The following is a 27,729-nucleotide window of genomic DNA, read 5'->3' on the forward strand; positions in this document are numbered from 1 at the left end:
GCACTATAATTTATTTGCCTGATTTTGCTTTTAAATTGTGAGCACCTTAAGAAGGAAAAATGTATCTTAACTCTTTATGCTATCACCTCGCACAGCATTTATCACATAGTAGGAGCTTAGTAAATGTTTGTAGAATTGGATTTAGGAAGATATGTTGTTACATTTTTAAGGACTTAAAAAGTTAATGTCAAAAAGTGAAAAATAGAATTCATAGTTCTCTTAGTCAAAGTACTTGAGATGCAAGATATAATGAAATGAGCACTAACTCAGTTGTCTAATCAGTTGTATTTAGCAGTTAGACACCTTAGAAGTTACTTTTTTGAGGCTTATTTGCTCTCAAAAGCTATTTATCCTAGATCAAGGAACATGAGCATTGGGATAATCTTCCCAGTAGTCAGTTACAGATTATGAAAACAGGGGTGTGGGGTAAGAGGAGGGTGACCCACTTTAATGTGACCTGTTTTTTGAACTATTGTTTATCTTAAATCCACATTTCAGATTAATTGCATAATCACTTGAATGTTTCATACTGAGAGAAGAGTAAGATACTTAAACAGTGTTTTGGTGAGGGCAAGTGTTATGTAATTGCTATGATGTAAGAAGTGATTTGGTGAACTTTAACAGTTAAATGAAGGATTTTGTTTATTTCTTTATGACATATTAGAGATGTCTTTTTTGTATGGTTTATTAATTTACTATAAAATGGGTGGTGTAATTTTTGTTTTCTGTAAATGTGTGTATCATGCATCTGTATGTTTATTTCATCTTTTAGAATGATCAGGTTCTTCAGGGCTTCTCAGTGGACAAAGGAGAATTCACGTGTCCCCTCTGTAGGCAGTTTGCTAACAGTGTTCTTCCATGTTATCCTGGAAGCAATGTGGAAAATAACCCTTGGCAACGTCCTAGCAACAAAAGCATACAAGATCTCATAAAGGAAGTGGAGGAGCTGCAGGGACGACCGGGAGCTTTCCCAGTAAGCATCAGTGTAAGGCATAAATATCCTGGTTAACTCAGCTCTGATTTTCTGCTTTCATTTTCATTCAGTTTATAAATTACTCTGGACTTTTACATATTTAGTAGAAATTGCTTTTAGAGGTTTTGTTCTCTTCTATTTATATTTAAATAAAAGTAATAGAACAAATTATTATCAAAGGCTATACTTCTCTTTAGGCTAAATTCTTAGTTTTAATATACATCTTCTAGGTCAAGAACCCCTATAGGTTTAGATATAGTTAGGCTCTTTTAAGATGTTGAAGGAGGCCAGTCGTGGTGGCTCAGACCTGTAATCCCAGCACTTTGGGAGGCTGAGGCTGACAGATAACTTAAAGTCAGGAGTTTGAGACCAGCCTGGCCAACATGGCAAAACCCCATCTCTACTAAAAATACAAAAATTAGCCAGGCATGGTGGCGCTGAGGCAGATGGATCACTTAAGGGCAGGAGTTTGAAACCAGCCTGACCAACATGGCAAAACCCCATCTCTACTAGAAATACAAAAATTAGCTGGGAAAGGGTGGCACACACCTGTAATCCCAGCTACTCGGGAGGCTGAGGCAGGAGAATCGCTTGAACCCCGGAGCCAGAGGTTGCAGTGAGCTGAGATCACCACTGCACTCCAGCCTGGGCAGCAGAGCGAGACTCCTTCTCAAAAAAAAAAAAAAAAAAAAGTTGAAGTATTTAAAAGCAAACACACAAGCTATATATACTCTGTGTGTGTGTGTATCTCAATATAAAGCACAATTTAATCACTTAAAAATATGCCCATTAGGTATATTAGGATTAAGAAGATATATTTACACAGATATGCACATGTATTTGTGTGTATGTGTATTCGAGAGATAAAATATTGTGTAATTGACTGAACTGTTCATCACAAGTCAGACTACTGGAGCGGGGAACTCATCTTTTATGCCATCCAGTAGGATTTGTTTGTTTTAAATTCTTAAAATATTTCACCTTCATTATAGATTTATTATATGGTCTCTGAGAGAAGTGACAGTTGTGTCTGGTTTATATAGTAAATTTGTGAAAACTGTGAATATGTGACTTTTGAAACAGAAATGCATACTTTAAACCTAGGTAGAGTCATCTGTCAATTCCCTTTCTCAAGCGAAGACTAATTTTAGAATTTGTGGTCTTTTTTAAATTTTATAAACCCTAATTCTTGTGTGTTTAAAATATGCTTAAACTTATGGGACATTGATATAATTCTTTGAAAAATGAACTTAAATGAAAGTCAGGTTTTTTATAGACATGGAAACTTTGTTCTAACATATTATTTTAATACCATCATCTCATTGGCTTAGAATAATTTATGTGGTTAATTCATAGTTGGATTACAGTGTTACCAGTCACAATGTAGAATTAAAGATCACTGTTTAAGAGAGTATTTTTTGACTGGTTTTATCTTTGTATACTAAATATATTTATAATAGATAATGTTCTATCTGTTTTGACTTTTTAATTTTAATTTCCTATGTTTATATAATAAACATTCTAGTTTTAGACCAGTATTAAAGAAAGTGAATATAAACTTTATATATATGTTTGCATTGTTTTATAGTCAGAAACAAATTTAAGTAAAGAAATGGAATCTGTAATGAAAGATATAAAAAATACCACTCAGAAGAAATATAGAGACTATAGCAAGACCCCGGGCTCACCAGACAATGATTTTCTCTTTATGTACTCTGTTGCTAGGTAGGTATATATAGTATATACTCTTTAGTTTACTTATTATTAATAGTTGATTTTATTATTTAATAAATATTTGTTTTATTTATTTAAAGGTTGCATATTTTTAATATCAGTTGAAATTATGGCTAGTTTTAGTGCCTCCTAGGATAACTATAAGTGTGTAGCTTGCTTTTATTTCCTGAAGAGGTTTTATTTTAATGAAATATTTGCATATATGTTACTAAGCATTAATAGTACATGGGGCAAAAGTATGTTACTAACATTTTGGGACAGATATATACCTTGAAGCATGTATTATATATGAGACCTGTCAAAAAGTGGTAATACTGAGAACTAAAACGTTGTAATATGTTAAACCCTTCGATTTATGGAAAAATAAGAACAGTAAGGAGTAGAAGAACTTTGTTTTAAATAGAAACTGGAAAGATCTAGCGATAGCCTAGAAGACAGGAGTTTAGAAAAATCAGATAAGGGAGAGGAAGCAAGGGATCAGGCATGTTCTAAACCTCAATTTGTAGTGAGTAAGGGGCTCAAGAAAGCTGTTAGAAGTAAATGTTTCTCATCTTTCAGATTAGGAAGGATTAGTCTAATTGTATGCAATACAGAAGCAGTAGTTCTAAATGGGAATTTTGGAAAACTTGAGTGAAAATGCAGAACCATAAAAGAAGTAAATAGAGGAGAAGCAGACACAACTAAGAACTTGTAAATGCATTCTGCCAAAACTGACTCTGTACATCCTTGAATATCTCTGGAAGCGTACTTCATGTTTTATCTAATTATTGTAATAGGTAAGATTTAGAGAGATAATGTGACTTGAAGTCATACAGCAAGTTAGTGGCAGAGTAGGATCTCTTGAGTCAAGGTTTAGTGTTTTTTTCAATTTGCTACCTTCGTTTTTCCTTTCCTATGTTTAGCTTTTATAAGTTGTATTATGTATATAGTTAATCATGGCTATTCTCTCTGGCCCACTCCTGGAACAGAGGGTAACGAAAGAGTAAATGAACTATACATAGCCTTTGGAACCCAGGAGAAGTGGAACCAGACTTAGAAAAATTGCAGCAAGCAAATTAGAGCTCAAGATAAGGAGCATTAGTTGGTCTGAGAATGCAAATACTGGACATGGGTTGATGTAAAAGGATCTAATGGATTGGAAAGTAACTTTGTAGTTTGTATATTCCTAGCCTCTTGTTTATCTAGAATGTTTTTGGGGAAGACATAACAATTTGGTATCTTGTTTCTGAAGAGTTACTAGTTACTACATTCTTGCAATAAAAGATACTTTATGTGAAAACAAAACTGAATATAATTTAACTTTGCCAGGGTGTCAAGGTTTTACAGAACTTCCATATGATACTGTGATTATAACGTTGTAGGCGATTGGGTTGAGTATGGATCAACTCAGTTCTGCTATACATATTTATACACATACATGATCACAGACCTACACACATTTATGTTGCTCATGTATTTATGCCTTTAATTTTATTAGAGTTGACCTTTTAAGAAAATCCTTATTGAATGGGAATAATCTGTACTTGGAATTTTCCCGTAGTATGATAAATCAAACAATTTGATTTAAATATAATTTAGTGGAAGTTTTAGATCCTCATTTCTTGGTTTAAGTTTATAAGTAACTTAGAGAAAAAAGCTTGCAATAATAATGGGAGACCTTCTGGATCAAGACATTTTGGTTTCTCTATTCTTTAGAGAAGCAGAAACAGATGTCAAATACTTTACTAAGGTGTAGACAGAGAAACAGAGAAAATATACTTCCCCCATCCTTTTCTGAAACTTAATAATAAGCTCTAAAGCAGCAAAACAGTAATTCTGAAAATGAGTGTATATAACACTTTAAAACTTTATTATCCTTTGCTTGGAATTCCCCAAAATATTGCAGAGCTCTTCCAGTGAGGCGACATTCCTTCTCTAAGTTTTACTTAGTCATTACAAAGAAAACAAAGGCTGGGCATGGTGGCTCACACCATAATCTCAGCACTTTGAGAGACCAAGGAGGATTGCTTGAGACTGGGAGTTTGAGACCAGCCTGGACAACATAGTAAAACCCTATCTCTATGAAAAATAATTTTAAAAAAAATTAGCTAGGTTTGGTGGCACACATCTGTAGTCCCAGCTACGTGGGAGGCTGAGATGGGTTGATTGCTTGAGCTACAAGAGATGGGAGGTCAAGGCTATAGTGAGCTGTGATCGAGCCACTGCACTTCAACTTGGGCAACAGAGCAAAACCCTGTCTAAAAAAAATAAAAAATAAGAGAAACAAATTGACTCAGAAATTTACATGTATTGAAGGAAAAAAGTATATTGTATTCTGTTTAAATAGGTTGTAATTTTCTCAAAACAGGAAACCAGGCTTTTTATGCGTAACATATAACTTATTTATGCATAACATATAACATTTATTCCTAAAAGGTGAACATTAAAATATTTAGCAATATTTAAACATTTAAAATATTTAACAATAAACTTACTTTGAATTAAGTTTTGAATTAAATGTAGTGATTTTAAAAGGTATAATTCATTAGAATTTGCACGTTTATTTGTATTTAGTATTAGTAATGTGAGTAGAATACAACCCTCATTTCTTAGAGCTGAATTTCTCCCTGCTGAATAAGTAATTTTGTTTGCTCTTCAGAGAGTTTGAATTTTGGATATTTAGAAGCAAAGTGTTTCTGGTGAGTTTCAGAGTTTTTTGTTTTTTGGTTTTTTTTGTAAGACAGTACATGTCTTTTGTTTTTAAATTTTATTTGCATGGTGAAGCCTTGGAGAATTTTCTGAGGGTATCAGAGAAGAAACTGTTGGAAAATCCATTCAAATTTAAAATAATTTAAAAATTAATCAAAATTATTACATTCAAGTTTTAATGTATTTCCGAAATTTTCATTCTATTGCAAATGTCAGTCATCTAAACAGATAATGGAAAGCTAATTTGGGGGAAGAAAGTTTTCTTTTTTTAATACCAATTCATTATTTTGTTCTTGAAACAATGAATGACATGAATTTCAGTAACTGATTTTTCCAAGGATTTTGGACTCAAATTTCATATAATCAAAAGGTATTGGTGAGTAGCAGGTGGTTTGTATAGACAAAAATGGAAAGAAAATGAAACGTAAGTAACTGCAATGTAGGTGGAGAGACATCTTTAAATCGTGGTTACTCAATAGAGTCAATGTACCTTCATAGGTTAGTTACTTTGTAAACTAATTATGTTCAAAATAAAAGGGATGCTTGCTAAATACCAAATTATGAATCCTTTTAAAAAACAGAAAATTCTTTCCTAAAACAATCCTTTTTTGGGGGCTTGATCGGGGGTCACTACTGGGTTTAAGGGAATGGAAGAGTTAGGAAAAGAAAGAAAATAAACTGCAGGGGCTAAAGAGAATCTTATAATTGGTTACATATCAAAAAAGAGATGTCATCCCCCCCTCCCCCCCCCGCCACACACACACACTTCACACTTTTTTTTTTTAAAGCATCTTGCCAGGTACCATTGGGGATTTAGAAGCTATATATGAAATAATCCCTGTTCTCCAGGAATTTACAATTTAGTTGAGGAGATGGAACTAATATAACATCAATCTATATAACAGAATATAATTTGTTTTTAAAAATGTCATATAGAGAAAGTACTGTAGAACTTCTGAAGGGAAGATGAGCAAATTGAAATATGAAATATGTGTAAGGCCTTCTTTCCTGTCCCAGGAAAGCTTCCTGGAGAAGTTAAAACTTGAATTGCCTGTTGTATAATGTAGGCTGTGGTATGGATGAAGATACTGTTTTTTTTTTTTCCCTGAGAAATTGAGTAACTTGCTCAGCTACTAAGTGGTCTACTCAGGCCTTGAACCTAGATCTCTTTCCGGAAGCTTTGCCTTTTTCAGCAAACCAACGTGTGTTTGAGAGTGTGGGGTGTGTAGTGTGTGTACACACATTTGCTTTTCAAATTATGGTCTAAAATAGAAGTTAGTGTGGAATGGGGGGTTGAGAGGACAGCATACTTTGGTCATGCAAAAAGAAGCTGGAGCATAGTTAGAGGGGTTTTTAATACGCATATCTAGGTGGCCACTAGGGTAGGCTTTAAACAGTCTTTCTCATCATTATTTCAGATGTGGAGATTTTCTCCTTTTTCTTCCAAACTAATTTGAATGTATTTGTGTTAGAAAATACAGAAAAGAGTCTGCTTTTCTTTCACAGCAAAAAGCTCAGAAAATTACCACTCCCAGCATATCTTTAGTTTTACATCATTCATTGAGGAGGGAAGAAACATAATACTGCTGTGTGAATTTCAGCAGTTGAGGAAATGTGGACATGGAATGTGTGTTCTTTAGCATGTCTCAAAGGACCAGTTTTCACATAAATGAAATAAAAGTTGATATTTAGAGCCATATTGGTTTTTAAAATCCTAGATATTGCTGGATGCAGTGATGTGCGCCTATTCCTGGCTACTTGGAGGCTGAGGCAGGAGGATTGCTTGAGCACAGGAGTTCAAATACACCCTGGGAAACACAGCAAGACCTCATCTCTCAAAAAAAAATGTTAAGAAATGTAAAATTGTAGATATTATTCACATTAATCCTTTGGATAGGTAGTTTTTTTTATTTTTAATTCAGAAAGAATATTGCATAGGAGATCTTCCAGTCATAATCTGGAATAATTAATTAGATTTTACTAGTTTTTTTTCCAGTATTCTTTGCAATGAAATTCTTAGTAACATGTTTGTCATCCTTTATATTTGGGGATTGAGAAAACAGAATTGTTCTTATATTTAATTTTAATGAATATTTTTGCAAATATGGTGAAATGTTGACATTCTGGTTTTAACATTCATTTGTAAGTATTGTTTGTGTTTCTGGTTAGCTCTCTTAAAAGTAGTATCTAGGAAATCTTAGTTTTTATAAGAGAATATAGCCATTAATTTTTTTCTACAGATTAGGCAACAGAAGATTTGTGAAAACAAAATGTATTGATCTCATTTATATTCCCTTGATGAAGGAACACATGCTGGTCTCCGCTCGCTTTCTGTCCACTAGTATGAAATCCCTGTCCCTGCTTCCTTGCTGGTAGGTTTTTAGAAGTTCAGTGAGCAATGCAAATCGCCTGAAGGGTGGAAAATTCCCTTGTCACACAGATGCCCTTATCAGCAGCAACCAGATGGAGCTCTGAGCTGGAACATTATCAGTGTTAAATTGCTTTTTCTCCCACCCTGAGTAGAGAGGATTAAAGCATTCCTTTAGAAATGGGTGGCAAATGTACAGACGTAGGAATATTAATATTTTTAACAATTTGCATTTATAAGTAAATACATGGAAATATAATCTCAAAACATTCTGTGTTCAAAATACAACCAAACTAGTGCAAAATGTTTTGTTTTAAATAAAATAGGATAATAGTCTTTCATGAATTCACTTGCAAAGAGTAAGCTTGAAACTGCTTTTTCTCTCTTTTTTTTTTTTTTTTTAAGTGGGACAGTATCTCACTATTAGGGTTAAATGCATATCTTGGATATAAACTAGTCTATTCAGTTTTGGTTGTAGAAAATAAAGGTATGTCTAAGTGTATTAATACTGTTGAAGAAAAATACAGTTTAAATTCTTTCTCAGAGTTGTCATTTATTTTGGCATAATTGGTTATTTTACTGCTATTGTTTTTGAATAAATCCTTAGATTCTGCATTAGTTTGATTTTTGAAATGTTGATTTATTGATTATTGCTATTTTGTAAGCTAATAATTGCTAAATACCTTGCAATTTCAGGTGTATGAACAATGTTGATGGTTAGCCATATCAGTAGTTACACAGTGTATTTTAATGAAACTAGTTTTAGAAGTCCATAAGAGAGACTGCTGTTAAATTATATGTGTTGTTCTTAGCCATTTCGATATTAGTGATTTTGTTTCTTAATACTGATTTCCAGATACCATCTAACCTCTAATGAATGATAACCATTTCTCTGATACAAAAATTGGTATGCCCTTGTGTTTTATATGGCAATAACCACCTACACAGTGGCTGATGTTGGAGTACAAATTCTTTCTTCATATTCTTATGAAGGTTTATGAAATATGTTGCAGGTTTTTTTTTTTCTTAAGGCCTAGTTTTTAGTATGTGCCAAGAGTTGGGACTTTGCAACAATTACACCATGATGTGTGCAATTTTTTGCAGGTATAAATATGAACATATAAGTAAGGATGGATAAATTGTTCCCTTTTTATTTCTTAATATCAGATAAATACGATTATTATTGATACAACATAAAAACTGCTTTTGCAAAAAAAGTTGAAGAACTTTATTTTTTAGGTTGATTCAGACATGTCAGTAAAGCAAATTAGTAAAGACTCTTCAGTTTAGTGACTGAGATATAATGTTTTACTTACAGAACCAATTTAGAACTTGAATTGATTCATCGAGGAGGCAATTTGTGTTCAGGTGGTGCAAGCACAGCTGGCAAAAGGTCTTGTTTAAGTAAGTACTAAATAGTACTAAATTAAAAAAAAATTCTGTCATTTTTGGAAGCATTGACAGGTAAAGTGACATTTTGGTGTATTTCAAATTCTGTCTATGTTATATATGATCTATATAGATAGTGATATGTACTTTAAATGGTTAATCTTGTACTTGGAAGAATCATATGAATATTTAGCTCTTTCTAGATTATGATTACCTAGCAGATAAATGTGATGCTAAGTGACGAGGTTTATAGTGTTTCAAAATTTAAGCACTGTATTATTCTCAGCTATAAAAAATTGTCCTTAAACTTTAATTCTCTTAAATAATTTTTACATTGAATTAAGAAAATATTTTTATAAAGACAATATATGTTGCCCACAGATTTATATTATTGCTATTAATGAAGATATTTGTGCTATATTTTGATGTGCATATTAAAATGAATTGAAATTACAGATGTTTGCTTTTATTTATATATATACTTTATGTTATAAAATGAGCATAATTCTGCAATCTTGTTTGTAAGGATATATTTGAGAAAAGTGTAACTTGTAATTTAAGGTAGTAGATTTTTCATAAGCATGGCTTTGATGCTATCATTTTTTAGTCATTGTTTAGGGAATTAAGGTGAATACTAGGAATATTATTATTGAATGTCACCATATAGCTCTGATTATTGGCCCCAGATCACTGGAGTTGAAATATTACCTAATGTGATTGGTGTAGGAAATAAAACTTGTTTAAAACACATAATATAGTCTTTTTAAAAATAAGTATTTTTCTTAAAATACTAAAAAAAGTATTAAAAATTATCAATACATGTTGGTGTTTTAACAAAAATATGTTATTTCAAAAAATATGTAATTTTGAATTGATTTCAAAGCAGAGGGATGATCAAAAGCACTTTAAAATTTCTAACATAAAAGCAAACGTATGTGAAATTTTAACTTGGTTATCTTTAAAGTCTTATAAATTGCATTAGAATTTGATCTTTTCTTTTGGATTGTCACTTTATTCCTAGAACTTAAGATTTTGGAGGTTATTATTTTTATTTTTTAACCAAGTATTAGTAAAAATTGACCCCTCTATGCATTCATCTAAACCCTATTTCTGTTCAGTGCTTTACTAGTATGTTTCAAAGGTAGTTGTTGATACATGGGAGTTTTAGTTTCTAATCTGTTTGAATTAATAGATATAATAATCATTTTAGTTATATAAATTATTCTTTCTTGTTAATTTGTTATTAATTGATGTTTGGCATTGGCTGATAATATTCCAGAAACCATTGTGTTACAAAGTGTTTACTTTAGTGAATGATTTTCTGTTTTTAAAAATCTACTTAATTTTTTTTCTCTGAGGCACTTAAACTTATCTAGAGGCTTGTAAATAATGAATTTATCCAGATTCCTGAAAATAGTAATAAAATTCTGATGGTAATCACTTCAATTACCAGAGTCAATTTTGTAATTTAAATTGTTAAATTTATAGTTACTTTCAGATTTTCGCTTATTTTTCCCTTTACTAAATAAGAAATTACACTGTGCCAGTATAGACAAAGTCATGATACAGTTTATCCTAAATATAAGTTAATATGTTTCTTAGTTTTTGTATAATTTATTATTGTTCAATTACTTATTTATCCTAATATTAATAAAAGCAGCCTGTAAGTCATATATATAGAATATGTTGTATATATACAAAATCCCACTATCTTACAGGTGTATGAACTTAGTATTTGTTATTTATTCAAATAAAATTCAAACTTAAATTGTATACCAGGACTCAAAGTGATGATGATTCATGGGATCTCAGTGCAAATATCTCATTTTTTTGATCTTCCAGTGCAACTTCAGTGGTATTACTAAAAAAAAAATTCTTTTTTCTAGGGAAAAATCTTCTTGTATTCATATTTTCCTTTTCCCGTTGATTGCTCTTTATTACTTTTTGAAAATCTCACTTTTAATGTTTTTTTCTTCCATAATGTTTTTGAGGAGAGTGAGAAAATGCCTCACTGACTAAGCAAATGATAAGGGAACTTTTTTCATTCTAAGAATATCACACTTTTGAAATACTGTTCTGTTATGACTTCTTGATGAAACTGAAAATTTGTCTAGTCAGGAAAACTTCTAATAAATTTTGTCTAGAAAGGATTGCGTCATGCCTGGTATATAATTATGGGGACACACACATACACTCAGTGGGGGAGAAGAGAAGAAGATTGTTCTTTCTACAACAATGAAAGCAGAAAATATTAATGGCCAAATCTCTAGTGAAAAATAAAATTGAAATGGAACAATGCCATTCAACTACATCTTCAGACATTTTTAAATAGTTGAGGGTAGTTAACCAGTGTCAATCAGAGCAAAACGTCAGTCCTAAAAATATGTGTGTGGGAAATTTTCCATAGTAAAAAGCTACTCAAATTAGCTCACATGGCAGCATACTATGGTATTTTAATAATATCCTACGTTTGTAGTTTTAAAGTTTGTAAAGTTCTTTCACATAAATTATTTAATCTTTAGAACAACCATGTGAAATAGGTGTTATCTCTTTTTCATAGAAAAGGAATCTGAAGTTCAGAGTAATTGCCTTGCCAAGTCACACAGCTGGAAAATGTCAGAGCTTGCACTTGAGCCCAGCTCTTCTGACTGTAAATTCAGTTATATAAGACATATCTCCTGCCCTTAAGTGTCCCAAAGGATGCAGAACTTTTAAGACCTTTCACCCATTGGTTTAGTCAAAGACACTCTACTGTACAACATTGCCTTGGGATCTTTCCAGGCCCTTCTGTGCTTACACTCCTATTTATCTTGTCTATTTTCTTTTATCAGCCTTTCACCATAAATCCTTTGTTCTGAGCCATCTTTTCAGACATTTTTGCAAGTCCTAGTCCTGAGTCCTTCTGCCCTGGATACCAGTTAGTTCTCCTTTATTCCTTGCCAGTTTGCTGGCTGGTTCCCCTTGCTCTTGCTGTGAGCCATGTGCGTTAGCTCTCACATACAGCATAGCTGCTGATTCCCAGGTCAGAGTTCTAGCCCTCCTCCTTACCCACCAGGGAAGATCAGGCATTTAGGACTTTGTATTCAGCACATGATACTGGTTCTAGAGACTGGTTCTCATCTGCTGGACTTGTATTCAGCAGATGAGATTTGTTCAAATGCCACGTCCACTAAAAACTTCACTGATTCCAGCAGTGAAAAGTTACTTAGAAGTTCTAGGGAATTTAGAGGTTTGGGATCATATCTATCTGCTGGAATCAGTGAAGCTTTTGGTGGATAAGGCATTTGAACAAGACTTTGAAAGGTAAGTGAGGTTTAGAGTTTTTGTTACAAATTGATATATACAGTAAGTACCACCAACTTGGTTAGCAACATATGTTGGAAAAAGCAGATGTAAAAATTAAAGGCAACTTTTTATTAAGAAAAATATTAAGCTTACTGTATTAATTTCTTCATTCAAGTGATTTGAAAGTCAATATGACACTCTGAATTCTAGTGAAGTTCACATGCTTTTGACACTTTTTTGGCATGATATTCTCAGTGTATTTCTCAAGTAGAAATTGTTGAAACCATTGGCAATGCCATTTGATAGATTATTAATATTGGAGCATAATATAAAAATTATTTGTAGGTAAATGTTTTTTCCTGTCTTTGGGTCTGAGAATTTTTCTGCTTATTACTGTCATTTAACTAAGAAACCACAGTTCATGTCTCAAATGGATTCCATGATTTTATAGAGAGATTAAAAATGAAACGATAGTCAAGAGAGGATAAGGCAAACTCTTACCTTGACATTTTCATTTGGGAAGTTCTGACTTAATTTTGATGTAATCTATGATCTGATCAAGAAATTATGCATAGTCACTGCAGTAAATAATTTCTACCAGAATTTGCTATTCATAGCAAGCAACCCAGCTTAGATCTGTGCAGGCAACTTAAAATAGTTCTACTTTCTCAGAGAAAGAGTGAATTTTTGGTGAATTTAAAATTACAGAAAATTAGCCAGGTGCGATGGCTCACTCCTGTGATCCTAACATTTTGGGAAGCTGAGGTGGGGAGGATCACTTGAGTCCAGAAGTTGTTAACAGCCTGGGCAACATAGGGAGAACGTCATCTCTAAAAAGAAAAAAAAAATTAGCTGGGTGTGGTGGTGTGAGCCTGTGGTCCCAACTACTCAGGAGACGGAGGTGGGAGGATCGCTTAAGCCCAGAAGGTGGAGGCTGCAGTGAGCCATGACTGTGCCATTGCACTACAGACTGGGCGACAGAGCAAGATGCTGTCTCAAAAAAAAAATTGTAGAAAATTATTTTGACATTAATTTCTCCCTACAGTTAGGCAGCATAAGGATATTGTTAAACAAGTAATGAGTTTTAACAAAATTACTCTTTATTTTTGAGAAACAGGGTCTCCCTTTTGTCACTCAGGCTGGAGTGCAGTGGCACAATCATAGTTCACTGCAGCCTCGAACTCCTGGGCTCAAGCAGTCCTCCCACCTCAGCCTCCCGAGTAGCTAGGATAGCAGACACACACTGTCATACCCAACTAATTTTTTAATATATTTCTTTGTAGCGATGGGGTCTCGCTGTGTTGACGAGGCTGGTCTCAAGGTTTTGGCCTTAAGCAGTCCTTCCACCTTGGCCTCCCAAAGTGCTGGGATTATAGGCATGAACCACTATGCCTGGCCTAAAATTACTTTGAAGTAGCCTGGCCTTATTATTTCACATTTAGTAGTAAAATTTTTACATTGATGGTTTATGAAAGCCTTTTTCAAATGTAAAAATATCAATTTCTGCAAGCAGACTGAATAACAATTTTGTTCAATTTTTGTTACCATAAAAAGGATGGAAATTTGGCCATCAAATTATTATAATGGTCAAAAGGTATAAATTAATACAAAAATGTGTAAATTGTCTGCTGAGACTAGTGATTGATAAGATTTGATGGCTAAAAGCTGATTTTGTGGTATTTGGGAATGTTTTATGTTCTGAAGAGCCAGTTGGTGTGTATTTAGGGCCAACATGAAAGATGCATATGTGGTGGAATAGACAACAGCAAACTAGGAGTCATAGGCATGTGCTTAGGCAAGACATTTTATGTTTTTGGCTTCAGTTTCCTCATCTATAAAATTAGTGTATTAGACTGGATGATCTGTGTCCTGACAGATGTTCATGGTTGTTAACTCTTACATGCAAAGCTCCAATCTGGAGCTTTTTCCCCCTGTTAATTAACATCATTGACATTAAGCACAAAAGGCAAATAGCTGGACTAGGAGTTATACTCTAGGAACTTTTAGAATTATACTTTATCTATAGTCATACACTATAGACTAAATCAAGGCTTGGAGTTTTTGTTGTTCTTTTCTTTTGATACATCTTACAAATTCAGAAGATTTTGGTATTTTGTTTTATATTTTATTTTGCTCTTCATTTTAAGTAGTGCATAAATAAAAAATAGAGGCTGTCAATGAAGTCACATGATAAATAGAATCAGAATCTTTGAGCTAAAAGTTACTTAGGAAATCACCTAGTCTAAATGTTATCTAGCTCAGGCATCTTGTACCTACTATTCCAATCATTTGTGCTCTGCTTAAACACTTTCAGAGATAAAGAGTACTTTTTGAGATAGGTGAGGAGTTTCGTAAGCCTTTTAAAGGATGGTGATATTAAAAGGCAGCATAGTGTAAACTAGAGAGTGAGATTCTGTTCCTCATTAATACCCAATCAGAGGATTGTTGTAAGAATTCAATTTTATAATATATATTCTAGTTTCTATAGCTTGTAAATCTCAACATTAATATTTCTCCTATTTCAACACTGTAATTGTCAAATTAGGGGGTGTGTGGATAAGGAGAAGGAGCAAGATAACAATTTTTAGCTCAATTTTTGTCTTAGTCTATAACAATATACCATAGACTGCGTGGCTTATATACAACAGAAATGTGTTTCTCACAGATCTGGAGGCTGGGAAGTCTAAGATCAAGGCTCCAGCACGTTTGGTGTCTGGTGAGGACCTGCTTGCTTCCTCATACATAGCTGTCTTCTCACTGTAACCTCACGTGGTGGAAGTGGCAAGAGATCTCTCTGGGATCTCTTTTATGAGAGCACTAATCCCATTCATGAGGGCTTCCTCATGACCTAATCACTTCTCAAAGGCCCACCTCCTTATACTAACCTTGGGGTTAGGACTTTAACGTATGAATTTTGATGGGACATAAACATTCAGTCCGTTGCAGTTTTTTTTAAGGGACTTGACAAACATTCTTTTGACCTCTTCAGAGATGAGATTAGGAGGACGGAATGAGATTTATCCACATGATAAAGTTTGTCTGTTGAGAACAAAATACATTGTTAATTTGGAGAGGTTTAAGAATGTGGCATGAAAATTTAAGTTAGAAGAGTGGCTTTAACTTTTCTTTAAGGCCTTTCTGAAAGTCCCATAATTTGTGACTTAAGTAGCCATGCCTTTCTATATTTATAATTTGGGCATTCTAAGACTAAGTACCATAGATAGTAGTTTTCACTATCAGGGCATGGGGTCTTCAGATCTTACTTGGCTTAGGGCAAGGCAGCTTCTTTCTTCTGCAGTTAGATGGGACAAACCCTACCCCCATTTTAGATGAGGTGCATAAATAAGATCTGGATTCATGGAATGTGTCTCTTTAATAAAGGGGAAATTAGGAGTCCTAAGAACTGACCTCTCTCTTCCCCTTCCTAGGGCTACCTATATGCAGAAACAGAATTGTACCTCTCCCTGCCTCTTATCATCCTAAGCTCTGTCAGAAAGGGAAAAGGGGAGGCTTCTAGTCACTGAAACCTTAAAGTATAAGGTGAACAATTTGTTGAAGCTAATAATAATACTTGTGGATACTTGAGGTAACCAGAGAATGATGTCATAGTGTGCCTGGGAGTGGAGACATAGGAACTCTGGGAGGCAGGAGAGGAACACAGCATGGAAATTATGAAAGTACTAAAGACAGCCTTTTTTTTCACTGTCTTCCCTTCCTCACATGGCAGAAAAAACCTGTCCAAAGGAAGCAACACTTCCCCACTCTATTGCCAAACTCCCATGTGTCCTTGTTGACATGCGAAAACATAGCATACAGTGCTGGAAAGAACACCAGGTTGGAGTTTGAAGATGTGGATTCTGGTGTATTTGTTATCTGTTGGACTTCAGGAAACTAACCTAACTTTTTACCTCATTGTGGAAGTGAGGATGATGGTACTTATACTGACTATCTGATATATCCATCATAGTTAATGTAATGATCAAATAGTATTAGATATATGAGCTAAAGTATCTTACATAATGTTATTATATATAATAATGATTATTAAACTTGTCTTTTAACCCTTTAAAATTCTACCACAACTGCCACTTGATTCTCTGCCCTGCCTTGCCTGGAGTGCTTAGGAATGGGATAGGGAGAGATGAGTCAGCTCCTGTCATCCATGACATCAACCTTCTGTCTCTTGGGAACCAGATCTACAGATATTCCCTTCTTCTTGGACCTGTTCCCAGACCTCATTTAAGGAGCTCTCTCCTGTCTCTTCATGGCTGATTTCTCAGGAATGTACAGAGGAACCAGTGGAAGCTGGCTTTGCTGTGAGAGGTGTATACTCACACCTATTACAGTTCACCTTAGGATAAATAGGTCAGAACCATTTCTTCACTTTAATTATTCAGTTGCAGAGAAAGGGAGATTTTTTTTTTCCACCGCTATGATATTTCAGAGAATCATTTGGCTAGTTGAGATTTTTTTTTTTTTTTTTTTTAAGGGACAGGGTCTTGCTTTGTTACCTATGCTGGCCTCAGACTCCTGGGCTCAAATAATCCTCCCACCTCAGCCTTCTGAGTAGCTGGGACTACAGGTATGTGTCACCTTACCTGACTGAGGTTTTTTTCATTGACAGTGATTTAACTATTGATGACTGGACTGGTAAGACTGAAATCTTGAATGCAGACCCAGTTAAGTTTACCTTAGGTGCATTTTAACAGTGGTACAATTTAAGATAGAACCATATTTATCAAAGTCTTTTTGTTTTTTTGAGACGGAGTCTCACTCTGTTGCCCAGGCTGGAGTGCAGTGGCACCATGTCGGCTCACAGCAACCTCTGTCTCCTGGGTTCAAGCAATTCTCCTGCGTCAGCCTCTAAAGTAGCTGGGATTATGGGCGCCCACCACCACACCCAGCTAATTTTTGTTTTGTTTTGTTTTGTTTGTTTTGTTTCTGAGATGTCTTGCTCTGTCGCCTAGGCTGGAGTCCAGTGGCATGGTCTTGGCTTACTGCAACCTCTGTCTCCCAGGTTCAAGTGATTCTCCTGCCTCAGCCTCCTGAGTAGCTGGGATTACAGGCACCTGCAACTACACCTGGCTAATTTTTGTATTTTTAGTAGAGATGGGGTTTGTATTTTTCAGTAGAGATGGGGTTTCACCATGTTGGTCTCGATCTCCTGACCTCATGATCCACCCCCCTTGGCCTCCCAAAGTGCTGGGATTACAGGTGTGAGCCACCACACCTGGCAGGAAGTCTTCAGGATAACTCTTTAATGTCTTTATAACTTAATGATCAGTATGAGTATAGTAAGAAATAACCTACCAGTTTTAGATTTCTTGCATGTTTAGAAATAACTGACAGAGGGCTGGAGGTGGGTAGATCACGAGGTCAGGTCAGGAGATCGAGACCATCCTGGGTAACACTGTGAAACCCCATCTCTACTAAAAATACAAAAAATTAGCTGGGCATGGTGGCAGGAGCCTGTAATCCCAGCTACTTGGGAGGCCGAGGCAGGAGAATTGCTTGAACCCGGGAGTCGGAGGTTACAGTGAGCTGAGATTGTGCCATTGTCCTCCATCTTGGGCAACAGTATGAGACTCCATCTCCAAAAAAGAAAGAAAATAAATAACTGACAGAGATACACAGTTTCCAGGATGGTGCTGGAACATCTGTTTCAAAAGCATTTTTGATAAGATTTAGACATATGATAACTTTGATTTTAGTTTCTTTAAGTGGATATTCCTGAGGTCATAAAAATTGGCATAATAGTATCTGTGCGTGTGTGTTTGTGTGTGTGTGTGTGGTATTCATACACATCATGTGAAACTCAATTATATAATAAATTTGGAGTTATATTTTATAGAGTTTTTTTTCCATAGTCTTAATGTTGACAAAGTAGAAGGATTTCTTAAACCTTACTTTTTGGTTCTAGCTAGGAGTACTTATAATTAAGTCTTAGATTTTCTTAAGGACAAACTGGTCTTTCAGTGTTGTTTTCTCATTTTCAGTGATGATGTGTCTGTCTTGTGATTAATCACATTATAATACTTTAGACTTGTCACAGTTGTAAAGAATTTCATTAGATATTGCAGAAAATAGAATTTATCCCAGGTGAGTTGTCGCATGGGAACCAGCATGGGAAGAAGATGGTAGGAGCAAGTAGGTCAAGCACTGCTTTAGTAGTTAGAGTTGAGAGGTCAGTCTCTTTTGGGGAAGTGAAAGTAGGGCTGATTAATTGGCTTGCTTCTTGGTAATTGAACCAATGTGTCATTGTGACAGAGAGGGAAAAGTAGAAAATCATCATGAATTTTATGTTTATATTTATGATTTTTTCATAGAATTGTAAATACATAATGCTCAGCCTACTTTTAAAAATCCTATTGTATGTCAAGCACTTGTGCTAGCCTAGGTGGTTCAAAAATGTAAAGACACAATTGTCTTCTTCAGGGAGATCTGACCATCTAATGAGAGAGGAAAACATGAAAAGTAATTACAAAACTCTGTAAGAGATGCTAAAATTGAAATAGATAGCACAAGGTACAGATAATGCATAAAGTAAGGGGATAATCTGATCTTTCTGAGGTATCAGAACCTTACAGAGCAGCACATGAACTGGCTCTTGAAAGATGAATTGAGTTGGCCTGAAGGACAAAATGATACTTTTCTAGGCTGAGAGAACAGCTTGCAAAGACATGAGACAACATGACACTTTGGGGAATACTTGAAAAGAAAAGAAGGAAGGTTAAGAAATAAACCTGAAAAAGAAAATAGGCTAGCTCATGAAGGGCTTTCTATGCCTGTTCCTTCAGTGGTTCAACAATCAATTATGAGGTATTGTGAACAGATTTATTGATTAGACGGTTTGGAAGGGGTGAACCAAAAGGCATACAGCTGAGTGAGCATTCTGTTGAGCAATTTAGGTGGAAAACAATGTAGTGGCAGAGTGGGCCAGAATAGGATGGATCACAAGAGGCAGAACCAATAGGATTGGTAATCAATTGGATATGGAGGGCAAGGCTGTGGGAGATGAATCCCAAGTTTTTCCTTGGATGTTTGCATGGGTAGTGGTGTCATTCACTCAAATAGGAATTATAAAAGGAAATTAACATTGGAGCTGGGCTGGGCTGTAAATCAGGTTAGTCTGGGTGTATTGATTTTAAGGCCTGTTGAACATCTGAAGTACCACAGAGCCTTGTGAATTGTGAACTTAACAGGTAGAAGTGGGCCTGGGTAGTGTGTGCAGAATGAGAGGGAAAGAGGACTAACAAAGGATTCCTTTTCCTTTTTTTTATGAGAAATGTCACCTTTTAGGGTTCATTAGCAGAAGAAGGGCACATAAAAGTAACTGAGAAGGAACCGGAGGAAAGCCAGGGGAGAGTGGTATCAAATATTAAGGAAAGAAGAGAGAAGAGAGTTAAGAATATATGTTAATATATGTTTGTAGAGTGATGGTTTTATGTGGAGACCTTATGTTTCCAATGTATAATAATCTCTAATTTTAGTTGTAAAGTTTATAAATATTAAATTTGTTTCATATTTATACAAAACATGTATGTATCTACCTGTATGTAAGCCCAACTTACAAACATACTATAGATTTATGCTATGATTATAACTATTATATTACTATATAATGTACCAGAAAGATGATGCTATATTTATTTTACAGACCGTAAAACTAAGGTTAGTTAATTTATTTAAGGATACATGGCTAGTACAGACTTGGATTCAATGCAGGACTTCCTGGCTCCTCCCAGACAGTGGTGCTTCCTATACATAGATTGAAATCACAGCACACTTATAAATGAATTTAAAGGTATTTGTCTTTTCCAAATCTATTTTTATATGTGGATCAAACTTTAGAATTTTAAAATGTGTTATATTAGGAAAGGAGTTAATTTTTTTTGCTATTATTCAATATTTTAATATGCTTTCTTGATATAATTATTTTTCAACTTTTTAAATGTCATGCATGCAGTTGGTAGGTAATACATTTTTTAAAGTTGTTAACCTTTTGATTATGATTATAGATTCTCCTCATCCTGCATCTTTAATATTTGTCTGGCATAAGAGGCATTGTTGCTGCTAAATGAATATTAGAGTTCTTTCTTATAAGACTAAATTTTGAAAACAAAATAATGAATAAATAACAATAAACAATGAATTTTATTAACAAATTGAAGTTATTAATGGTTATTTGGTCAGTTCTCAGAGAGAGAGAGAGAAAGAATCCTGTACTTTTATTTTAATCATAAAACCCCCAAGAAGTGGAGTGGTAGAAATAACTAAGAAATGGCAAATCTTGAATCCTATTCTTAGCTTTTAGAAAAACAATAAATTAAGAGTGAGCTGGCAAGGTACTTCCTTTCTCTGGGCCTATTTTCTTATCTATAGAATGAGGAAATGATGAAAAACTTTTCTTCTAACATTCTGAAATTCTTAAATTAGGATAGGGATTAGGAAAATAGGTGAATGTAACATTATTTTCTGTGCTGGCTGTGGTTTCAATGCAAAACAGGTTAGTACAATTGCAGCTTCTATGCTTTTGATTAAATTAGGGAAACTAAAATGATCCACCTTCATCTTGATAGGAGTTATTAAAATTAGCCCTTTGATCAAGTTAATACCTGTATAAAAAGAATGCAGAACTCCTCACCGTGCAACTTGAGATAATCTTAATATTTTTCTGTGAGAAGAATTTAGTTTTTTAAACACTTTTAGGTTTTAGTCATTAAAACACTCATTAAAAGTAAAAATTATATGCTTAGTAATCTCTTATGTATAATTGAATTAAAATAAAATTTACCAATCTTTAGTCATGTTTTGCCTCTGCTAAAACTTCCCTTGTTCTCGGTATCGTCTATGAAACCAGGTTAATATAAAAACTGGAAATTTGGGGAACTTACTTGCCCCAAAAGTGGGGGTTAATAGTATTACCCACCTAGAATTTTTGTGAAAATTAATTGAGATTATCAATCAGTGTAACATAATGCCTGGCACATAATAAGTAACTAAGTCATTAATAGAATGAAGAAATTTAAGGAAGATTTAGGCTACATATTGACTTATAAATAGAGGATGAAACAGGGTATTTAGATTCTTCTGTTTGTTAAAGAGAGATCAGATTGAAACTTACAAAAATATATTTCCTTTATCCTGCCCCATAGAGTAGAACATTTATTTTACTCAAATTACAGCTCTCATATGTTTTATAACAGCTTCCCAAAACTACTATACACATACACGCATATACACATAAACACACATGCACACCCCATACTACACCACTTGTATTGATGGATCTTGAGTAAGTTGACATAAAATATAGTTAATTTCTAGGTCTGCTGACTCAGAGCAGCAATATCTGGTCTAGTTTTAATTAGAAAGTAAGTAACAATAATAGGTTTGTGTCATTCAGTTAGCTTTTTTCCTAGATTTAAGAATGAATTTTAATTGTATGTTAAGAAGTATCATATCTGAATTTCTAAAATATATCGTTGTTTATAGACCAATTCAGTGGGCAGAGTTCGAAAATATTTTTTTAAGGGAAAAATTTTGATTTCCAAGTATCTTTGAGTATGTGTGGCAGAATAATTATTGTCATTTGTACCAAATGACAATTTATACCAAATGACAATTCTTGTCATTTATAACAAAAAAAGAAGAGATGCATCAGATACAAAAGCAATACTTACGGTTTTTTTTCCAGAATAATTTTAAACGTGATATTTTCTTCTAAATGTCATGAGCAGAATTTTGTTGAAAGCCAAGATTGGTAGATTATTGTTATAATTCAGATAGAAGAAATTTAAATAGTTGAAATGGTACCAAATAATACTGTATTTCAGTTACTGTTTCTTTATGTAGAATCCAAAGATGATGAATTCACTCTTCAGTCTAAACAAGGTTTAGAGGGACATATAAAGCAAAGAAAGAATTTCACCTAACAGTGAGCTATTAGGATGTTGTGGTTCATGTTACCCAGGGTAGAGGATTGAAGATAATAGTAAAGTTTGGTTAGGAGGAGACCACAATGGTGAGAAGTACAAATTGGCAAGGCTGCAGCATAAAGTCAAGGACAAGTATGTCTGTGATAGGAGATGAAAAAAACCATTCCTGTATTGAGCGTAAGGACAGTCCTGATTCTAGCACAGATTATTTGGATATGTATTTCAGAGTTTACTGTAAAAGAGAGTGTGAAGTAATTGGGACTTAAACTTGGTGAATTTTAATTGTCAGGATAGGAAACAGATTTCGTTATGAAATAACTAGAAATTTTGTCTGAATTTTGTTCTGGAACAAATGTGTGAACTTTCTAATTACCTTTCCTTCAATTTTTTCAGATCAGCTGTTTCATGTATTAGCCTTGCACATGCGGCTTTATAGCATTGACTCTGAGTATAATCCCTGGAGAAAGCTCACCCAGTTAGAAGAGATGAATCCACAGTAAGTATAATTGAAAGACTAAAATCAATTAAAACTCTTTATGAAAAATAGGTGTTAAATATAAAAATGGAATTGAAATTTCAATATATGTGATTTTTTTCACATTTTCTTTATGAAACACAGAAATATATCATAAGAATTGAAAACAGTTTACCATTATGCTGTCTGTAAAAATTGCATACAAATTTCCACCATGTGAGAAAACCTTTTTTTTTTTTTTTTTTTTTTAATACTTTAAGTTCTAGGGTACATGTGCGCAACGTGCAGGTTTGTTACATATGTATACATGTGCCATGTTGGTGTGCTGCACCCCTTAACTCGTCATTTACATTAGGTATATCTCCTAATACTATCCCTTCTCCCCCTCGCCACAATAAGACCCGGTGTGTGATGATCCCCTTCTGTGTCCAAGTGACCTCGTTCAATTCCCACCTATGAGTGAGAACATGCGGTATTTGGTTTTCTGTTCTTGCGATAGTTTGCTGAGAATGGTGGTTTCCAGCTGCATCCATGTCCCTACAAAGAACACGAACTCATCCTTTTCTATGGCTGCATGGTATTCCATGGTGTATATGTGCTACATTTTCTTAATCCAGTCTGTTATTGATGGACATTTGGGTTGATTCCAAGTCCTTGCTATTGTGAATAGTGCCGCAATAAACATACGTGTGCATGTGTCTTTATAGCAGCATGACTTATAATCCTTTGGGTATATCCCCCGTAATGGGATGGCTGGGCCAAATGGTATTTCTAGTTCTAGATCCTTGAGGAATAGCCACACTGTTTTCCACAATGGTTGAACTAGTTTACAGTCCCACCAACAGTGTAAAAGTGTTCCTGTTTCTCCACATCCTCTCCAGCACCTGTGGTTTCCTGATTTTTTAATGATTGCCATTCTAACTGGTGTGAGATGGTATCTTATTGTGGTTTTGATTTGCATTTCTCTGGTGGTGAGTGATGATGAGCATTTTTTCATGTGTCTGTTGGCTGTATGAATGTCTTCTTTTGAGAAGTGTCTGTTCATATCCTTTGCCCACTTTTTGATGGGGTTGTTTTTTTCTTGTAAATTTGATTGAGTTCTTTATAGGTTCTGGATATTAGCCCTTTGTCAGATGAGTAGATTGCAAAAATTTTCTCCCATTCTGTAGGTTGCCTGTTCACTCTGATGGTAGTTTCTTTTGCTGTGCAGAAGCTCTTTAGTTTAATTAGATCCCATTTGTCAATTTTGGCTTTTGTTGCCATTGCTTTTGGTGTTTTAGACATGAAGTCCTTGCCCATGCCTATGTCCTGAATGGTATTACCTAGGTTTTCTTCTAGGGTTTTTATGGTTTTAGGTCTAACATTTAAGTCTCTAATCCATCTTGAATTAATTTTCATATAAGGAGTAAGGAAAGGATCCAGTTTCAGCTTTCTACTTATGGCTAACCAATTTTCCCAGCACCATTTATTAAATAGGGAATCCTTTCCCCATTTCTTGCTTTTGTCAGGTTTGTCAAAGATCAGATGGCTGTAGATGTGTGGTATTATTTCTGAGGGCACTGTTCTGTTCCATTGGTCTATATCTCTGTTTTGGTACCAGTACCATGCTGTTTTGGTTACTGTAGCCTTGTAGTATAGTTTGAAGTCAGGTAGCGTGGTGCCTCCAGCTTTGTCCTTTTGGCTTAGGATTGTCTTGGCAATGTGGGGTCTTTTTTGGTTCCATATGAACTTTAAAGTAGTTTTTTCCAACTCTGTGAAGAAAGTCATTGGTAGCTTAATGGGGATGGCATTGAATCTATAAATTACCTTGGGCAGTATGGCCATTTTCACAATATTGATTCTTCCTATCCATGAGCATGGTATGTTCTTCCATTTGTTTGTGTCCTCTTTTATTTCACTGAGCAGTGGTTTGTAGTTCTCCTTGAAGAGGTCCTTTACATCCCTTGTAAGTTAGATTCCTAGGTATTTTATTCTCTTTGAAGCTATTGTGAATGGGAGTTCATTCATGATTTGGCTCTCTGTTTGTCTGTTACTGGTGTATAAGAATGCTTGTGATTTTTGCACGTTGATTTTGTATCCTGAGACTTTGCTGAAGTTGCTTATCAGCTTAAGGAGATTTTGGGCTGAGACGATGGGGTTTTCTAAATATATAATCATGTCATCTGCAAACAGGGACAATTTGACTTCTTCTTTTCCTAACTGAATACCCTTGATTTCTTTCTCTTGCCTGATTGCCCTAGCCAGAACTTCCAACACTATGTTGAATAGGAGTGGTGAGAGAGAGCATCCCTGTCTTGTGCCAGTTTTCAAAGGGAATTTTTCCAGTTTTTGCCCATTCAGTATGATATTGGCTGTGGGTTTGTCATAAATAGCTCTTACTATTTTGAGATAAGTTCCATCAATACCGAATTTATTGAGAGTTTTTAGCATGAAGGGCTGTTGAATTTTGTCAAAGGCCTTTTCTGCATCTATTGAGATAATCATGTGGTTTGTGTCTTTGGTTCTGTTTATATGCTGGATTACGTTTATTGATTTGTGTATGTTGAACCAGCCTTGCACCCCAGGGATGAAGCCCACTTAATCATGGTGGATAAGCTTTTTGATGTGCTGCTGGATTCAGTTTTCCAGTATTTTATTGAGGATTTTTGCATCGATGTTCATCAGGGATATTGGTCTAAAATTCTCTTTTTTTGTTGTATCTCTGTCAGGCTTTGGTATCAGGATGATGATGGCCTCATAAAATGAGTTAGGGAGGATTCCCTCTTTTTCTATTGATTGGAATAGTTTCAGAAGGAATGGTACCAACTCCTCCTTGTCCCTCTGGTAGAATTCAGCTGTGAATCCGTCTGGTCCTGGATTTTTTTTTGATTGGTAGGCTATTAATTATTGCCTCAATTTCAGAGCCTGCTCTTGGTCTATTCAGGGATTCAACTTCTTCCTGGTTTAGTCTTGGGAGAGTGTAAGTGTCCAGGAAATTATCCATTTCTTCTAGATTTTCTAGTTTATTTGCATAGCGGTGTTTATAGTATTCTCTGATGGTAGTTTGTATTTCTGTGGGGTTGGTGGTGATATCCCCTTTTTCATTTTTTATTGCGTCTATTTGATTCTTCTCTCTTTTCTTCTTTATTAATCTTGCTAGCAGTCTATCAATTTTGTTGATCTTTTCAAAAAACCAGCTCCTGGATTCATTGATTTTTTGGAAAGCTTTTTGTGTCTCTATCTCCTTCAGTTCTGCTCTGATCTTCGTTATTTCTTGCCTTCTGCTAGCTTTTGAATGTGTTTACTCTTGCTTCTCTAGTTCTTTTAATTGTGATGTTAGGGTGTCAATTTTAGATCTTTCCTGCTTTCTCTTGTGGGCATTTAGTGCTATAAATTTCCCTCTACACACTGCTTTAAATGTGTCCCAGAGATTCTGGTATGATGTATCTTTGTTCTCATTGGTTTCAAAGAACATCTTTATTGCTGCCTTCATTTCGTTGTGTGCCCAGTAGTCATTCAGGAGCAGGTTGTTCAGTTTCCATGTAGTTGAGCGGTTTTGATTGAGTTTCTTAGTCCTGAGTTCCAGTTTGATTGCACTGTGGTCTGAGAGACAGTTTGTTATAATTTCTGTTCTTTTACATTTGCTGAGGAGTGCTTTACTTCCAACTATGTGGTCAATTTTGGAATAAGTGTGATGTGGTGCTGAGAAGAATGTATATTCTGTTGATTTGGGGTGGAGAGTTCTGTAGATGTCTATTAGCTCCGCTTGGTGCAGAGTTGAGTTCAATTCCTGGATATCCTTGTTAACTTTCTGTCTCGTTGTTCTGTCTAATGTTGACAGTGGGGTCTTAAAGCCTCCCATTATTATTGTATGGGAGTCTAAGTCTCTTTGTAAGTCTCTAAGGACTTGCTTTATGAATCTGAGTGCTCCTGTATTGGGTGCATATATATTGAGGATAGTTAGCTGTTCCTGATGAATTGATCCCTTTACCATTATGTAATGGCCTTCTTTGTTTTGTCTCTTTTGATTTTTGATGGTTTAAAGTCTGTTTTATCAGAGACTAGGATTGCAACCCCTGCTTTTGTTTTTTGTTTTCCATTTGGTAGATCTTCCTCCATCCCTTTATTTTGAGCCTATGTGTATCTCTGCATGTGAGATGGGTCTCCTGAATACAGCAAACTGATAGGTCTTGACTCTTTATCCAATTTGCCAGTCTGTGTCTTTTAATTGGACCATTTAGTCCATTTACATTTAAGGTTAATATTGTTATGTGTGAGCTTGATCCTGTCATTATGATATTAGCTGGTTGTGTTGCTCGCTAGTTGATGCAGTTTCTTACTAGCGTCGACAGACTTTACATTTTGACATGTTTTTGCAATGACTGGTACCGGTTGTTCCTTTCCATGTTTAGTGCTTCCTTCAGGATCTCTTGTAGGGCAGGCCTGGTGGTGACAAAATCTCTAAGCATTTGCTTGTCTGTAAAGGATTTTATTTCTCCTTCACTTATGAAACTTAGTTTGCCTGGATATGAAATTCTGGGTTGAAAATTCTTTTCTTTAAGAATGTTGAGGCCGGGTGCGGTGGCTCAAGCCTGTAATCCCAGCACTTTGGGAGGCCGAGGCGGGTGGATCACGAGGTCAAGAGATCGAGACCATCCTGGCTAACATGGTGAAACCCCGTCTCTACTAAAAATACAAAAAACTAGCCGGGCGTGGTGGCGGGCGCCTGTAGTCCCAGCTACTCGGAGGCTGAGGCAGGAGAATGGCCTGAACCTGGGAGGCGGAGCTTGCAGTGAGCCGAGATCGCGCCACTGCACTCCAGCCTGGGTGACACAGCGCGAGACTCCGTCTCAAAAAAAAAGAAAAGAAAAGAAAAAAAAAAAAAAAAAAAAAAGAATGT

At 35.0% G+C, this 27,729-nt stretch overlaps 1 protein-coding gene across 12 annotated transcripts in view; it reads left to right on the forward strand.

The window, feature by feature from the left end:
- The window catches only part of UBR3 (ubiquitin protein ligase E3 component n-recognin 3), a 263,282-nt gene that overhangs the window by 175,829 nt on the left and 59,724 nt on the right, over positions 1–27,729 (forward strand). For 7 of the 12 annotated variants that reach the window (XR_004176549.1, XM_031651339.1, XM_031651340.1 and 4 more), the window contains 4 exons: positions 773–985; positions 2,562–2,698; positions 9,082–9,167; positions 22,769–22,871. Coding sequence is in view for 11 of the 12 variants with exons in the window: in XM_031651339.1 (XP_031507199.1) it covers positions 773–985; positions 2,562–2,698; positions 9,082–9,167; positions 22,769–22,871 (539 nt within the window). In the remaining variant the exon portion in view is untranslated. Of the gene's footprint in view, positions 1–772; positions 986–2,561; positions 2,699–7,635; positions 7,768–9,081; positions 9,168–20,127; positions 20,242–22,768; positions 22,872–27,729 lie in introns of those variants that run through there. The other 5 variants (XM_031651341.1, XM_031651344.1, XM_031651346.1 and 2 more) reach the window with 3 other exon arrangements.

Source organism: Papio anubis, chromosome 10, assembly GCF_008728515.1.
Source record: "Papio anubis isolate 15944 chromosome 10, Panubis1.0, whole genome shotgun sequence".
Taxonomy (NCBI): domain Eukaryota; kingdom Metazoa; phylum Chordata; class Mammalia; order Primates; family Cercopithecidae; genus Papio; species Papio anubis.